The sequence below is a fragment of the Conger conger genome, chromosome 3, assembly GCF_963514075.1.
Source record: "Conger conger chromosome 3, fConCon1.1, whole genome shotgun sequence".
Taxonomy (NCBI): Eukaryota; Metazoa; Chordata; class Actinopteri; order Anguilliformes; family Congridae; genus Conger; species Conger conger.
In genome coordinates this window covers 6,981,046-6,997,051 of record NC_083762.1, presented here as the reverse complement: position 1 = coordinate 6,997,051, position 16,006 = coordinate 6,981,046, and the positions used below count along the sequence as shown (strand labels likewise).

Below are 16,006 nucleotides of genomic sequence, written 5' to 3'. Positions count from 1 at the left end.
CTATGGTTCTGTTTATTGTACAGTTTACAGCAAATGCACACACAGCTGCTACTGGATCAAAGCTACTTTGGTACTAATATTACACAACTGCGACGCTGCCATCAGCTTTTAGAGAAGCGGGAGACTTCATAAGACGCAACAAACCGCTCTTGCCACAGTGTTAGTTGCCTCTGCGTATTCCTCGGGATACTTGCACAAATTCATCTTCGTGGTTCAGTACACGGATCAGCAGAACGGGACACGTGGCGATGCATTTGCGGAGCATTCCTCTGAAAAGGCTGTGTAGGAGTGGTTTGAGTTCATGGTTTTTTTTTTTCCTACAATGTTGCTTTTTATCTGCACCAGATTGCAGTGGTAGCATGAGGCATTATGGCAGATGTTATATCACACACTGGCCAGTAGGAGGCGCTGGGCCAGAGGTCTCTGAGGCGGCCCTGTGGACATTAGACTTCTGGGCAGTACAGAAGCTTCAGAAAATGTGCCACACTTTTAGCAAAAATTTGCAGACGTTAATGATACACTTCATAGATTTGGTAAAAGTTTATTTTGATTTCCCCAGAATACAATTTAATACCACAAGCTGTACCTTTGTCATAACTGCACACAAGCAAAATGTACAACTAATAGTGATATGAGTGGATCACCTAACTCCAGTTTTCGGTTTCAACTCTTCTGGAATGAGCACTATAGCCAAGAGTGATCCGTTTAATCAGTTCAACCGTACCTTGAACTGCAGTCTATTACGGTCCTCTGCGGTCTGTATGGATGCGTGTGTATTAAATGAGAAGGCTAGTGTGGTGTATGTTTTCGGTTAGCGTATGCGTACGTGTGCTGCCTCAGTCTAATGTGAATATCCGTGCGGCGATGTCATCCAGTAGCCAGTCTACACCAGTAAGCAGGTTCTCCCCAGTCACTGCACTGCACCCAATGATACACCAGTGATGAGTCTTTATACTGTCCAGAGCCAGTGCCTACGGACACAGATACACACATGCTGACCAGCCGACAGCAGAAAGAACTCAGCAGACACAAGAAATGTAAAGATAAAAACATAATGAACTAAAAATGAATATAACTGGGTGTGCGAAGCAGCATAAATTGGCAATTCGATATGCATGAGATTGAGTGAGAGTATGTGTGTGTGTGTGTGTGTACTCACCTCCCTTATGGCATCTTTGGACAATGCCCCGGGCAGGTCCTGCTTATTGGCAAACACCAGGAGGGTAGCTCCTGCCAGGCGCTGTGAGAGAGGTGCACATCACTGACGCTTAGAAACAGTTTAGAGATGAGCACACAATGCTCATGTTGCAATCCTGATATTTACATTTTGATATTTAAATGGCTTTCTAAAAATACCACAGCGCCTCTCAGTCAAGAGTGTGAAATCATGTGACACTGCTCTGCCTTCGGAGCTGGGATCTGATGATCTAATTGCAGATTGCTCTTGAATATGTACTGTACAGATTTCCTCCTTTTCACAAATGCCCTAAAATAGCATTCTCTGCATCAGCTACTACGTACCATTTAGTTTTCATGCACAGCAGGCTCCAGAATTACCCTTGATAAATGTGCACAAAAAATTAAGCAAACTGAAAAATAATATAGTTATTGACATAAGCTCTCTTTATTAACGATTCAATGGAATCGACCAGAGTCTCTTACATCTTTACAGAATTACAATTTAAAATAGTCTGTTAAGATGTTTCGAAATAATAAAATAAAAAAACATTTGATCGTAAGAAAAGAGCAAGAGTGCCATCTGCATTTGGAGTCTGTTGTTGTCTCTCAACATGAGGACCAAAGAACTCTCAATGCCAGTAAAGCAGGCCACCATTAGGCTGAATGCACTGAAAATTGGGGGCGACCATGTATAACAAGGGCTGTAATTCCTACATGGTTCACCAAATATGGATGTAAAAACCCTAAAATTAAAGTCTGCACTTTAATCACATTGTGGTCTATTTCAACTGTGTAAAGAGCAAAAAATGTGTCAGTACACACAGTACAGTCCGCTTCTCATTGGCCTCCACTGGCTTCCTATTGCCGCACGCATCCGATTCAAGGCCCTAGTGTTGGCATTTCAGGCTGCTAAGGGGACTGCCCCACATTACATACAATCCCTGATCACTCCCTACTCCCCAGCTAGACCACTCCGGTCTGCCAGCTCTGGTCGCCTTACGATTCCCTCTCTACGGGCACCTGGCGGTCGAGCTGCACGTTCACGCCTGTTTTCCGTTCTGGTTCCTCAGTGGTGGAATGACTTGCCTACCACTGTCCGGACAGCAGAATCCCTCCCCCTATTTCGACGCAGACTCAAAACACACCTCTTCAAACTCTACCTTAGTCCTCCCTCCTGATTTACCCCGTCCCCCCCTTCTGATACCCCTATCCCTGTCTAACCCCCCCCCCCCCCCCAAAAAAAAAAAATAAATAAAAAAAAATAAATAAATTGCACTTATGATGACGACTATATGTTTAGAACAGCAGTCCAGGTGTATTTTTCTAGTTCTGGATGTGATGCTTTGACTTGTGGTAGAACCTATGCACTTGTAAGTCGCTTTGGATTAAAAGCGTCTGCCAAATGACTAAAATGTAAATGTAAATGTAAAATGTATATAGTTTTCCTTTGTGTGTGAACGTAACAGAGACTGTTATCGGTGTTGCTTACTAAATACAACCTTTTTTCTTCATTTTTATCAAGGTTGCCAATAATTGCAGATATGCATAATGGTCAGTTCCACGCATGCATTAATGTGGCCATTGAATGAGGCATAATCTGATCTGATATCTAGCCACCTATGAAACAATGCATGTAAATATGTCCAGGTCCACAGTATATATAGAATTAAAGTATAATTAAGTTAATTCATAAAGATATCTGGAGTGAAACTGTAACTCAGGAATGAAAGTCAGACTTCCATCCATCCATTATCTGAACCCGCTTATCCTGAACAGGGTCGCAGGGGGGCTGGAGCCTATCCCAGCATACATTGGGCGAAAGGCAGGAATACACCCTGGACAGGTCGCCAGTCCATCGCAGGGCACACACACCATTCACTCACACACTCATACCCATGGGCAATTTAGACTCTCCAATCAGCCTAACCTGCATGTCTTTGGACTGCGGGAGGAAACCAACGCAAACACGGGGAGAACATGCAAACTCCACACAGAGAGGCCCCGGCCGACGGGGATTCGAACCCAGGACCTCCTTGCTGTGAGGCGAGACCATGCACTTGTACACTATAAATAAATCAGATTTTAGCAAAGCATAACATGTAATCAACCATGTTCTAGCACTGGAGCTGTCAGGTTCCCTACTGTCTGACTGCTTTCCTATGAACCAGTAGGAATTATAATTACAATCATTTGTGAATGCATTCTCTAAATCGCGGTGATTTATCAGAAATAAGCAGCGGGATATTGGGACATTCAGAATCAAAATGACCCGCCAGACTTCAGAAACGCATTTTAGAGTGTCACTGGAGTGCATTTAAAACATGGTTCCTATCCAGGGGCATGGCATGGCCTGCATTTACTCCAGAAATTTAATTTTAAGTGAACACATTTTAATTCCCATTGAGGTCCAGATCTCTTTTACAAGGGAGTCCAAGGAATGTAAAAATATGGTGTGGAATGGATAGCGAAGTCAGTTACTATAAAAAGCTGATACAGAGTTTACAGGTATTCTAAAGGCAAACCTTATTGCAAAAAGAATGCCATGGCAATTAAACCAGGTACTGTTAAACTGCAATGCCATTCAAAAGGTAGATCCATCCACAACCACCACACAGCCATCATCCAAACGTATGTTAAGGCGGAGGGGCAGCTTGTGTACAAGAATGTTCAGAGAAAGCACTGTCCAACGCAGATCCTAAAACAGGATCTATGCCAGAACTCGACAACCAGGTCAACCAACTCCGATTTGAAGCCAAAAACCGTGATTCCAAATGCAAATAAATTAACCATTGCAGTAGGAATCCCAGAGCCACTGATTACCTGTAGATAATGGTGGTAAAGTAAAGCTGTACCTCTTCTATTAGCAGAGCGTTCAGCTCTTGCTTGCAGTCCTCCAGTCTCAATCTGTCAGCACTGTCCACAACCCACACCAGCCCATCTGTGCTCTCAAAGTAATTCCTCCAGTAGGAACGCAGCGACTTCTGGCCTCCCACATCCCAGATGTTCAGTTTAAACCTATAACGGTAAAGAGGGAAGACAAGCAATCGACGGAGGAAAAAATAAATAAAAACATTTCCCTTCACACGCTTCCCATTATAGCCTATAGGCCACCCTCTTACCCTCTGTGTTCCAGCGTTTTAATATTGAATCCTAGTGTCGGGGAGATCGTGCTGACATCCTCTCCGTTGAATTTTTTCAAAATGGTCGTTTTCCCAGCATTATCCAGGCCACTAAGCATGCGTTTTCGTTAAGAAATAATTTCGTGACATAACATTTTCAATTACTTTTTTTTTTTTGCCAGAGGCAGTCAGGTAACTAGTCATTGGCTAGCTATTGGTATATGACATGAAGTTTATATGCCGTTTTATTCCAAAGTAACTGATCAACGTTGAATTAACCTTATCTAGCACATGGAAGTTGAATAGTTCGTTGACACCGTTGGTACTACAACTTAATGGAGCCAACTTTCTATCGATCATCATGCGATGCTCAAGAACACAACGGCGACCATTATGAACTGACATAATGCGTTGCATTATCAGTTTCATTACACTTAGCTATTCCTCGTAGCTTCACCCAGGCCACAACTCAGGTCACATTTTCAACATGATCTATCTTGTTCAAGAGTGAGCATCAACTTTAAGCGCTAAAAGGATACAGCATCAGTAGTCTCATCTCTCGTTCCTTGTGCTTCATTTTCTTTAGAATCGTGAGTAAGCCCATTGTAAACTTTAGCTAACGTTATTGGAAAAAAATACAATAAAATACCTAGGTGAAAATTCACAATATAAGAGAATAACTATATAGCTAAATCTGTGAAATGTCAGTATTCGTTATTGTACGTTACTGCCTTTATCCCGATTGCTGCTTCTGTACAATAAAACCGACATACACATAGCAGCGTTTCTTGCTTTCTTCAAACCAGGAAGTGAACCTCTCACTAACTCCCACCCACTCTAAAATGTGATTGGTTCCTATTTGTAAGAGCGGCTTGAATCAGACAATTGATTGAATGTTGTTAGGATCACTCATAATAACACGATGTTTCTATTCGTCCATGACTGTCCTACCAAGGGCGTGTCCGTGTGAGGACGATGAAAAAGAGGTTCCGGTGTAACAACGGTCTTTGTTATTGGTTTGAATAGCGCCACCCAATGTAGTTAACATATTTAGCTCATTAACTTCTCATTTTGCTGTACTAGACTATAAAGCATAACCACGTACAATTATAAAATTGTAGTACGCTATGTTCAGTTCTACTTTATAATAATATATTGATGGTCGTCTCAAATATTGGCAAATGTTAGCCCGAAAAAGAAGATGCAGTGTTGAGAGGATATTGTTAGAATCACAATGAGCATGGTTGTGAAGACGTCTACTGTATTAACAATGCCTTGCGTGAATGTATAATTATGTGTTAGCTGGAGCGAAGTAGAATTCTCTATGAAGGCAATACAAATGAGATCATTCACATAATGAATATAACATAACACCGGCCTTACAGTATGTATCATGAATGCTCTCGCTGGAAAGTTGGGAACACCGTTTGGCTGAATTCTCATCTTTACTGGAAATAGGCACGCACTGTACATGTATATTTGCACCATATATGTTGGTAATGTTTCTTTCCCTTTAGCTACCTACAGTTCACATATTTCATGTAGATATGTTTTAAGTTAGAGTATGATTGTTGAGCTTCACATTTCTCACACGCTACAATTGCTGGAAAGACGAACATGTTGTGTATGTAAAACATAGTAATTGTACAACGCTGTTCCGTTGGTTCCGTAGGGTATTTTACATAAGTGTCCGTAGACCCCCCAGAAGTAAACAGACTGTGTTTACCGCGTTGACACAGGGTCAGCAAGATTCGACGAAAAGACAGTGCTCGTCAATACAGTACTATTGCAAGTTGAAATAATACTGTATAGATCAGTATTCCTTTTCCTCCATGTCAGACCTGTGTCATCTGTGGGGACTACAGTGCTGTTGTTAGCTGCAGACTAGATGCTTTTAGAGTAATTTCCCAGGGATATAAAAACAGGACAGACTATCCAGTAACAAAGCCGCATTAATATCAATATCATCACATTCATATCAATGTTATTTGACCTATTGGCTATTTTGCTCAAGCACAGGGTTTTTTTTCCTGATGATTACAGATTGGAGCCGGAGTACTTTGGTGATCCCGAGTCGTCATAATGGACTAATATAAACTCATATCATAGACATTAAACTTAATTAAGTATGCAGGCAATCTACATTTTTTATTTGTATTAGTATAATTTCATAGTGCATGTTGAATGAGAGACATTGTGGTTTTTAATGGTTTTTTGCAATCGTGTGGGCTCCTCCAGCACCACTTCATGCCACCATTGTTATTCTTCCATCAACAGAAATATTTGTTTGGGCTTGTTTTTACCAGCTCCAATTATGTCAAATAATAGTGAGTGAAATCATAGGGGTTGCTGTAAGGGTTATAATTTACAACTATCTGTGTCATTTATGTATACAGTATTTGTCATGCCGTAATTCGCTTATTGGATTGCATAATTAATTATCAATCCTGTCAGTTAGACTAATAGGGATGCACTGAACTGTATATACTGGTATTAAACCAATTCCTATTCATACCAGTCTCTGTTGCTATAAAGAATTTTGGCAGTGAGAAAATCACAAGGTGTCAGGCACGCTGGAGGAGGCTTGCTTGCGCCATTAAAACGGCACAAAAAATTCAAAATTAAAGCAATTTTTGTCCTGCCTCAAACCTTGGTCAGTTTCCTTTGTTCAATGTTGAGAATGACCATTGAGTCAAAGTTGTTTGCACTGTTATAGAAAGGCAGTGTAGGCCTGTGACATCCCAAAGCACTGCACTTTCACAATTTGGCAAATCAGCGCTTGTGGGAAACCAAAAGATGGAGTTTTGTTACTTGCACAAGAGCACAGTATCTCTGAGGGGCGTGGACACAGGCACTCCTGCTAGGGACCCGTAGGGGTAGTATCAGGTCAGGGTGTTACATATTCAACTCAACCACCTCCCCCTAACCTCAGCCTAATAAAGACAGTGTGCTATTACCTCTGCCAAGGTTGATAGAGTCAGGGTTATGTTTTTGCCCCATTCTGTCCACCTGTTTGTCTGCCTGTTAGCAAGATACTGTATCTTCAAAAAGGTTCCATGATTCCCATGAAACATTGGAAGGGTGGTCAAGGGAAAGAAAGAACTGATTATCTTTTTACACAAACTGGCCAAAGGGAGCATAGCAGTGGGTGTGGATTTTCACAAAAATAGCATATAACTTATGAACACATGCATATAAGAGCAGATAACTTTGTGAAAAGCTTGATAACGGTGCAGGAAAGAACTGATTATCCTTTCACAGAAATTTCCCGAGTTGGGGCTTGTGGAAGTGGACTTGACGCCGCACAGAAAGGAGTGTAACGTCTGAACAGATTCGCGGAACACCAGGAAACTTTGTGTGCCCATCTGCAGGCAGGGGCTGGAGCACTCCATTCTCACCACCGAACAAATATAGAGCTGATTGCTCACATGGTGTTGCAATAGCCAGAAAATGCTCAAGAGTGGCGGCTAGAATTTAAATAGGCCTATCTCGGGCCCAATGTGAGATACAGTCAGGAAAATGCATGACTGTATCCTGATGTGATGGGTATGGAGGAAATTATTAACCCAAGATGTGAAACGGGCTTATCTTGGATAATATTGCTGAAGGTTGGCCTGTGTGTTCTACTGAGTGCCATATTCCAGTTTGAAATTATATAATAATTTATTATTATAGGGCGGCCTGTAGCATAGTGGTTAGGGTACATGACTGGGACCCGCAAGGTCGGTGGTTTGATCCCCGGTGTAACCACAATAAGATCTGCGCAGCCGTTGGGCCCTTGAGCAAGGCCTTTAACCCTGCATTGCTCCAGGGGAGGATCGTCTAATCAACTGACATATGACATGATATGACATGACATGTAATGTGATACCGTAATTATATTACAATAAATAATTTAATAATAGAATTAATATGTCCTATGCCATACCTTTTCAAGCAGGTATTTTTGCATATTTTCCACTGGTGGTGCCACCTCCAAAAGTATTGAAACAGCAAGGCCAGTAGTTTCGTTTTTGCAATACACTGAATACATTTGGGGTTGAAATAAATAATGAACACGAGATAAGAGTTCAGAATTTCAGCTTTTATTTCCTGGTGTTTTTATCGAGATAAACTACTTAGAACATAGCACCTTTGCTATGAGACCACCCCATTTTTAGGTGAGCAAAATTATTGGAACAGAGAGTATTTAAGTAAAGTAAATGAAAGTAAATAACACTTAATATTTGCTAGCATATCCTTTGCTTGCAACAACTGCATCAAGACTACAACCCATTGACATCACCATTGCATTCTTTTCCAGGATTTTACTGCAGCCTCTTTTCAGTTTTGTCCCCACCCCCCCCCCCCCCCTCCAATCCCCGCTTCAGGAGGTGAAATGCATGCACCATAAAAAAAAGAATGAATGCAAAAAAAAAACCTTACCAGCCCAGCTCTGCAGTTAAAGGGGTTAAACATTGTGTGTTTTAATTATTGTAAAGCATTTTTACTTCAGATAATAAATGAATGCAAAGTTCACAACATTTGTTTGCTTTAAAATTGCTATACATTATTATTATTATTGTGTTTCATTGAGAGGTTGTTTAATGTACTGTAATGGAAATATGTTTACAGTAAGCTTTTAGCATTTTTATCGTTGGAGCAATTCAAGTTAATTACCTTACCTTGTACCAGGGTACAACTGTAGTGACCTACCTGAGGAATCAAACCTACAAGTTGCAGAGTTATCAGCCCAGCCCAGCTTGCCAACCATTATGCTACACTGCCACCCAGCAATCGCTGGTTATGTATCACAAGTATTTCTTTTTTTTCTTAGTGTCCTGCTGTCCTGAAAAATTCAAGACATTTCAAGACATTTTGGAAATGTCACCCTTTTTTTCAGGTTCATTTAAGCCCTTTGCACTTTGATTGTCTCTGTCGTGTAAAACGCCTCGCAGGGACAGATCTCGATGATTTGCGTTGGGAAGACCCTACACACACGTGCGTGACCCCCCCCCCCCCCGCACAAACACACACACACACACACACACACACACACACACCGGCCCCACCTCCAGAGCGTGTCCAGAGGAAGCTCCAGAGGAAGCCTAGCCTTTATACTCCCTAAGCTCCACCCCGGCCAACTCCTCCCACGCACCCGGTTTCTTGAAACAATCTTATTTAGAGGAATAGCAAGGTCGGCCAGGGAGAGAGGGAGGGGTTGAGAAGGGGCCTGGCTTGGGAAAAGCAGGGTGTGTTGTGCTGCAACCTTGGTGACGTGACGGCAGTTTGAGTCACATAGGTTTCCTCCTGTTCGGATTGCATCAGCGCGATCAATTTCACCTCGTATTGTGTCAGACTGCAAAACCGCAAGTGAAAGATCGCGAAAATGAGGTGACTTCCAAGTCTCGGGTGGCTCAGAACAATGACAAAGAATCCCCCGTCCCCCAAGACAAGACAAACATATGAAACATTGCATTTTACCTTGTTCGAATGGCTGTGAGCATTAGTTTCAGTGAATGAGTGTTAGTTCAGTAAAGAAACCCTCAATTAGCTTTACGTTCAGTAAAGAAAGCTTTAATTAGCTTAATGGGTTCAATACAGAATAAGATACTGGCAAGTCATTTATAAGGCACAACAAGGGGAACAATATTAATTGTGTACAATTAGAGACCTAAAGATCTGTAAACTTCACTTCGCTAATTTCAATACATAGTATATTCATATTTAAATATAATGGGCCAACGTATGAAATAAAAAGCAATAAAAAATAAATGAAACTATACAGTCCCTCAGTCACGTTGTTGATCGTCACGAGTCACCCATGAAGATCAAGAAGCTTCCAACACATCTGGCACACAGTTGTATAAAGAAGGAGTCCAGTCGAAGGGTAATATTCAGCACTTAATATGCCTTTGATCATGGCTAGTCCACTCTTGCCATCCAATAATTGCCTAAGGCAGACACAGTCTCTAAACAGAGCAGGCAGAGACCAAATATATTTCAGTGCAATTGCCTCCATAATAAAACATTCCAGATAACTGCAAATAGTTTACGCGAAATCGTGGCTGTGGGTGGAGAAATCCCCTCCACGTGAATTGAGGGAAAACTGTTGCCAATATTTGGTGCCCATGCTCATCAGCGGTGCAATTTAAAAGAAACAGAAACTGAAAGTTGGACCCCTGCCCACGCTTCCGCCCCCGGTTTGTCGGGAAGGTTTAAAAAAAAGAAAGAAAGATTAGGAATCCACGCGTTCACCGCAGGTTGGTTTCGAGGACGTCGGTAAAAGGATTAGCTATCGGAGACCCTGGCCTTCAGTTCTTCTCAGTGGTGCAGTTCGGACTAACAAAACAAGATACAAGCAGTTTGCAAAACTGTACTCTTGCCGGTGCAAATCATCATCAAAGTTACTGGATAGCGTTTTTAACGCTTTACAGCCGTATCTGACATTTCTGTGGTCACTTTTAATTTCTGATTTTAATGCATTTGCTAACGGGGATACGTGTGTTGATGGAAACAAAACCTGGAGGCAGTTTAACATCTATATCTGGTGATGATAGTGCATCGGACACGGTAAGTCATTTTTGTTACTGTATATTTTTTCCATTTGAATTGACAGCTTACAGTATAAATAATAATACTTATTATTATTAAGTATTTTATTACGACTATTATTAGCCTATTGTTGTTGTTGTTGTTACTATTCCTGATTACTTACGATGTGATCTTGTTGTTAGGAGTATTATATATGCCCACCATATTGCAATTTTTGAATTACCGTTACATATATAGTATTACTATTGACATTGATGTGTTTTAGTTGTCAGTGTCATAATAGTACCATTGTGCCCTGAGCAGGGGAAATGCTTGCGAACTGACAGGACATGCAAGCGCAAGGAGAAGAACAGAGTTGCAGCCCAGAAGAGCCGAAAGAAACAGACAGAGAGAGCAGATGTACTACACCAGGTCTGTGATCACTGTCCCCCACATTCACAATATCTAATACTGAAACAGGGCATTATAAAGGGCTACTTCTGAAACAACCCCCCCCCCCCCCCCAAAAAAAAATGTTTTATCTCACACACTTGCATGTAGACTCTCACATGGCAAGACTTGCAGTACTTGCAGTGACTGTAATATTGTAGAAATGTATCCAAACACTCTTTTATACTGTTTAAATGTCTCCCATCATTAGGATTTGGGAGAGTTTTCCATGCTGAAAATCTCTCTAGATTATTGTCATTAGAGTTACTTGTCTGTAAATGCCACTGTATAGGTTAGTGAGGGGGGAGGTTGTGTGTATGTATGTATGTTGTGCAATCTGTCTGTGTCTATGAAAGCATTTCTGGGAAAGGGTGGCTCTGAGTGGAACAGTCCTTTCTGTTCCTGAGTCTCATATTCCACTGAGATTTCACTGCTCTAGACTTTTAAAGGGACAGTCCACTCAGAAAGTATATTGTTTGACTTTTTGTGTATGTTTTTTGATTTGACTATACACTTTTTTGTGTGATGAGCTCCTTATTAGAAGTTTCTGATGATGGCCAGCTTTACAGTGGCTGGCATTGGAGCATTAGTGGGTTTAAGGTCATGAGAATAAACTGTACACTGTCAAGTTACTCCAAAGCAATTTATACAGTGAACCTATGAACCCACTGAAGGACATATCATGCTGAGACATCTCACAGTGCTTACAGCTCTGGGTGTCTTATTTTTATGTTTTTGCAACACAATTACCAACTGATTCAAATAAAAATCCAGAGCCTTGCTTAATGCTGGGTTTTTGTTTTTTTAAGGTAATATTTGGTTCACAATTGTCTTCACATTCAGCATTAAAATCAACTGCTCTGGGGGGAAAAAAATCAGATATCAGTGACTGTCCCTAGACAGATTTTCAGGGACTTCCGTTTGTCATTGCTCCCGGTAGCTAATATCCAATGAGGGAAGCTCTCAGCCAGGAGGCAGCCTTACCAGCCTATCAAAATTGTGGGGCGTGTCCCCGAGAGGCTGACTGGAGAGGAGGGAGTGGGTTTTTCACCGCTGTATACATTCAAAACCTTTCTTCTTCTGCCCAGATTCTGCTCACGCCCCAAAGATTGCCTACCCCAACTTTAAAAACACAAAAGCAGCGCTAAGCCTATTTGAACCAACAGACATTAAAGCCACAGTCTAGCATTATGACTACTCATAACGGATTTTAACACAATTTCTTTATGACATTAAGTTTTTCGTTCAATTTATTTAATTCATAAGAGAGCACCAATGTGGAAACCACTGCTAACCAAGAGAAACATCAATGTGCATCTCACAATTGTAAGGAAAAGTACCTGGATGATCCCCAAGCCTTTTGGGATAATGTTCTATGGACAAAAGTGCAACATTTTGAATGATGCAGCTCCCATTATGTCTGGAGTAAAGCCAAATATATCATGACACAGTAAGAACCCTCACTTTAGGGCGGCCTGTAGCGTAGTGGTTAAGGCACGTGACTGGGACATGCAAGGTCGGTGGTTCAATCCCCGGTGTAGTCACAATAAGATCCGCACAGCCGTTGGGCCCTTGAGCAAGGCCCTTAACCCTGCATTGCTCCAGGGAAGGATTGTCTCCTGCTTAGTCTAATCAACTGTATGTCACTCTGGATGAGAGCGTTTGCAAAATGCCATTAATGTAATGTAATGTAATGTATAATTTGTCATATTCAGGTGACAAACAATTTAGGGATTTTCCTGCGTTCGCATTGCAGAATTAATTTCCAGACGTGCTTAACTATGAGAGTTTGCTTTGCAGGCAAATCTTTGTTCAACATAAGCTTTCATGACAGGGATGGGCTATATCACTACGATATATATATATATATATATATATATATATATATATATATATATATATATATATATATAACTATGTTTTTAGCTTATCCTGTGGGTATTTATCCCGCTGTTGTGCAGACATTACTGTGGGAAATGTCAATATCAGAGGGTAGACTTTTTAGTGTGTGCATGGGTTGAAGTTTGGTGGCATAGCAGACATCATAGTGCCAAATGTTGCACACAAGTTGACATCAAGTTTGATTAAAGTTGACTAAAGTAGTTCTGGGTTGGTCCTTGACTAAAAAAGTTAGATATTCAGTGATATTCAGTGATACATTTTTTTATTTTAATGTATCTTTTATGTACATTTATGTATATCCTCTGACATAATTTTGTTCTTTTTGAATGACACAAGCCTCTTCTTTAATTTAAGTCTTTAACCATGTGTGTACATTAAATAGCTTTTGAGATATTCACACTTTTATAGGACAAGTACAAATAGGTGGAAATTGCCGTCTGGGATGGCAAAGCGGAAAGGGTTAAAGGAGCCATGAATTCTGCTCTATACCAGGAAAGTCCTAATCTAATCTAATTTACTGAAAGCAATCTAAAATAAAGTTAGAATGGTATACTCAAAGTCCAGACTGGAATCCAATAGAGATGCTGAGGCAGGACCTGAAAAGCTTGTCTTTATTAAAGCAGAAAAGTGGGTTATAATCGCTCATCAACAATGTGAAAGTCTGATATCAAATTATAGAAGGTGTTTGGTCACAATTGTTGCTGATAAAGGCGGTGAAACCAGTTATTCAGTTTGAGGGGGCAATTCCTTTTTACGGGGATGTTATGTGTGTTTGGTAACTTTTTTCATTAGCTAAGTGAAACAATCATTTAAATCATGAAGGGGGGCCAATGCAATTTTTTTACAGCACTGTTATATTAATTCAAAAAGTTTTCTATAGGTTTGGAAAGTGCTAGAAGATATTTGTGTGCAGAAGACCGTGTAGGGGGTAACCCTTTCCGCTAAAAGCTCACTAGGGTCTATATTGTCCTTATTGAATATTGACCTCTAGTCAAGTCACTTTCTTCAGCCGGACAATTTTCCACTTTGAGGACTAGGGAGTACTAAGGTAATCCTTCCAAAGAATAACGGCTGTCTGGTTAACCCCTGCGGCGGATGACTTTATCTATTTCATGTTTCATGATGTTTTATGCTACAGGGTGGCCTGTAGTGTAGTGCTTAAGGTACAAGATTGGCACCCGCAAGATCGGTGGTTCGAACCCCAGTGTCAGTGGCTGCAATAAGATCCAGACTTGCAGTGTAATGTAATGTAATGTAATGTAATTTAATGTGGCTCTGTGTTTCTCCTGTCTTCTTCGTGCACAGGAACTGCAGGCACTGGAGCAGTCAAACGTGGCGTACGAAAAGGAAATAGCCATGCTTCGGCTGGAGATCGAGCAATACAGCTCCGCCCTGAAACGGCACGAGCCTCAATGCAACCTCCTCATGTTCTCCGCTCCGGAGACGCTGCTGGGCGCCCCTGCCCCTGCCCCGGCTCCTGCCCCTGCCCCTGCCCCGGTCCCCATCCTCACCCCTGCAGCCACCCCCCCTACAGAGCTTTCCCTCCCTGACCTCCTGACCTCACTGGAGACCGAATGGCCTCAATATTGGGACTCTTGGTAGAGATAGAGGTAGTGTGGGTAATGTTGTAATGTGGAGTGAATTATTTATGAAACATCGAGCCCCGGCATCATGCTCCAGTGTAACATAGTCCTATTTATAAACAGAAAAGTAACTTTCTGTTCGCGATATGTTCGGGTTTCTTGTGAAATAAATCACGCATTTTGTCTGTATTGCAGTCCACACAGAAATGCCCATACGGCCTATCCAGTATCTACTTTTCAAAATAAACGCACAAAGGACACTTTCTCTAAACTTACCTTTCTGTTAAAGTGAAGGGAAATGTCACACGGATACTCATCAGTGACTCAAGGCAATTCAGGCACTTCCAAGTAATGTGTAACATGTACAACAATATCAGCATATATTTATGACACTTGAGCATGATGCTGGGTTGGAAACATATTGTATGTACACTAAATGTGAAATATTTGATATTCAATGTATAGTATTATCCTGGGCCGGCCCAGTGTAGCATTAAAACAGATGACCCTGGCCTGGGGTTGGTGTGAGAAAGACGGGGAGGAAAATAAGCTTTCATACAAGTTAAGAACAAGCATTTCCTGTTTGTATTCTTGTTATTCAAGTCGTAATTCTGTAAAATAGCATTTCATGTATAAATATTTGATCATTATGAAATAAATATATTTGCCTACTGTATATATTTGGCAAGTACTTACAACTATTGAATATTCCAGAATGTTTACTTTTGATTTGGCAATGGTGGTTTGCATTTTTCACATGACCGAGAAACCATGCAACCAATCACGTGTTAGCACTATGGGCCCCTGACAATAATATATTGAACCAAGCTTTGTGATGTTGCACTTTCTTTTGTAATTTGAATGTCTCATTTTTTAAATCACTACTTTCCTAACTCAATGTGCTATTATGGTTTGCATTTACTGTTATATTTTGTGTTAAATACATAATGAAAATCAGTGATTGGTTCATTCCCTTCCAATCAGCACTGTATGTGCTCAACAGATGTAATTCAGAAAACTACAGCCTTTACATCAATCAGGCTCTGAGATGCCCACCAGGTGAACTCAATATGTAGCAGATGTCACCTGCACCGTGTTTGGGCATACTGACTGACTTGTTATCATTACATTTTGAATGTTATCATTAAATTACATTACATATAATAGCATCTGTCGTCTAATCAACTGTACACTTATCCAGAGCGACGTACAGTTGATTAGACTACGCTCCTCCCCTGGAACAATGCAGGGTTAAGGGCC

The 16,006-nt window shown here is 41.0% G+C and overlaps 2 protein-coding genes across 2 annotated transcripts; one reads left to right on the top strand and one right to left on the bottom strand.

The window, feature by feature from the left end:
* Positions 1 to 525: 525 nt before the first annotated feature.
* On the bottom strand, positions 526 to 5,120 carry arl2 (ADP-ribosylation factor-like 2). Its single transcript, XM_061235088.1, has 5 exons — positions 4,838 to 5,120; positions 4,299 to 4,409; positions 4,032 to 4,194; positions 1,160 to 1,240; positions 526 to 971 (listed from the first exon to the last, which is right to left on the bottom strand). Exons 1-5 carry the CDS (start codon positions 4,900 to 4,902, stop codon positions 837 to 839), a joined length of 555 nt encoding a protein of 184 aa, XP_061091072.1. The 5' UTR covers positions 4,903 to 5,120; the 3' UTR covers positions 526 to 836.
* A 5,420-nt stretch (positions 5,121 to 10,540) lies between these two features.
* On the top strand, positions 10,541 to 15,447 carry batf2 (basic leucine zipper ATF-like transcription factor 2). Its single transcript, XM_061236991.1, has 3 exons — positions 10,541 to 10,850; positions 11,136 to 11,243; positions 14,469 to 15,447. Exons 1-3 carry the CDS (start codon positions 10,758 to 10,760, stop codon positions 14,763 to 14,765), a joined length of 498 nt encoding a protein of 165 aa, XP_061092975.1. The 5' UTR covers positions 10,541 to 10,757; the 3' UTR covers positions 14,766 to 15,447.
* The last annotated feature ends 559 nt before the right edge of the window (positions 15,448 to 16,006 follow it).

Excerpts from the sequence above, each read along its gene's own strand:
- arl2 (XM_061235088.1), bottom strand. The coding sequence starts at position 4,902 with ATGGGCTTACTCACGATTCTAAAGAAAATGAAGCACAAGGAACGAGAG. Across the intron at positions 4,410-4,837 it reads GAGATGAGACTACTGATGCT|TGGCCTGGATAATGCTGGGA; the intron begins GTATCCTTTTAG and ends ACGCATGCTTAG. Across the intron at positions 972-1,159 it reads CCAAAGATGCCATAAGGGAG|GCACTGGCTCTGGACAGTAT; the intron begins GTGAGTACACAC and ends CTGTGTCCGTAG.
- batf2 (XM_061236991.1), top strand. The coding sequence starts at position 10,758 with ATGCATTTGCTAACGGGGATACGTGTGTTGATGGAAACAAAACCTGGA. Across the intron at positions 10,851-11,135 it reads ATGATAGTGCATCGGACACG|GGGAAATGCTTGCGAACTGA; the intron begins GTAAGTCATTTT and ends TGCCCTGAGCAG. Across the intron at positions 11,244-14,468 it reads GAGCAGATGTACTACACCAG|GAACTGCAGGCACTGGAGCA; the intron begins GTCTGTGATCAC and ends CTTCGTGCACAG.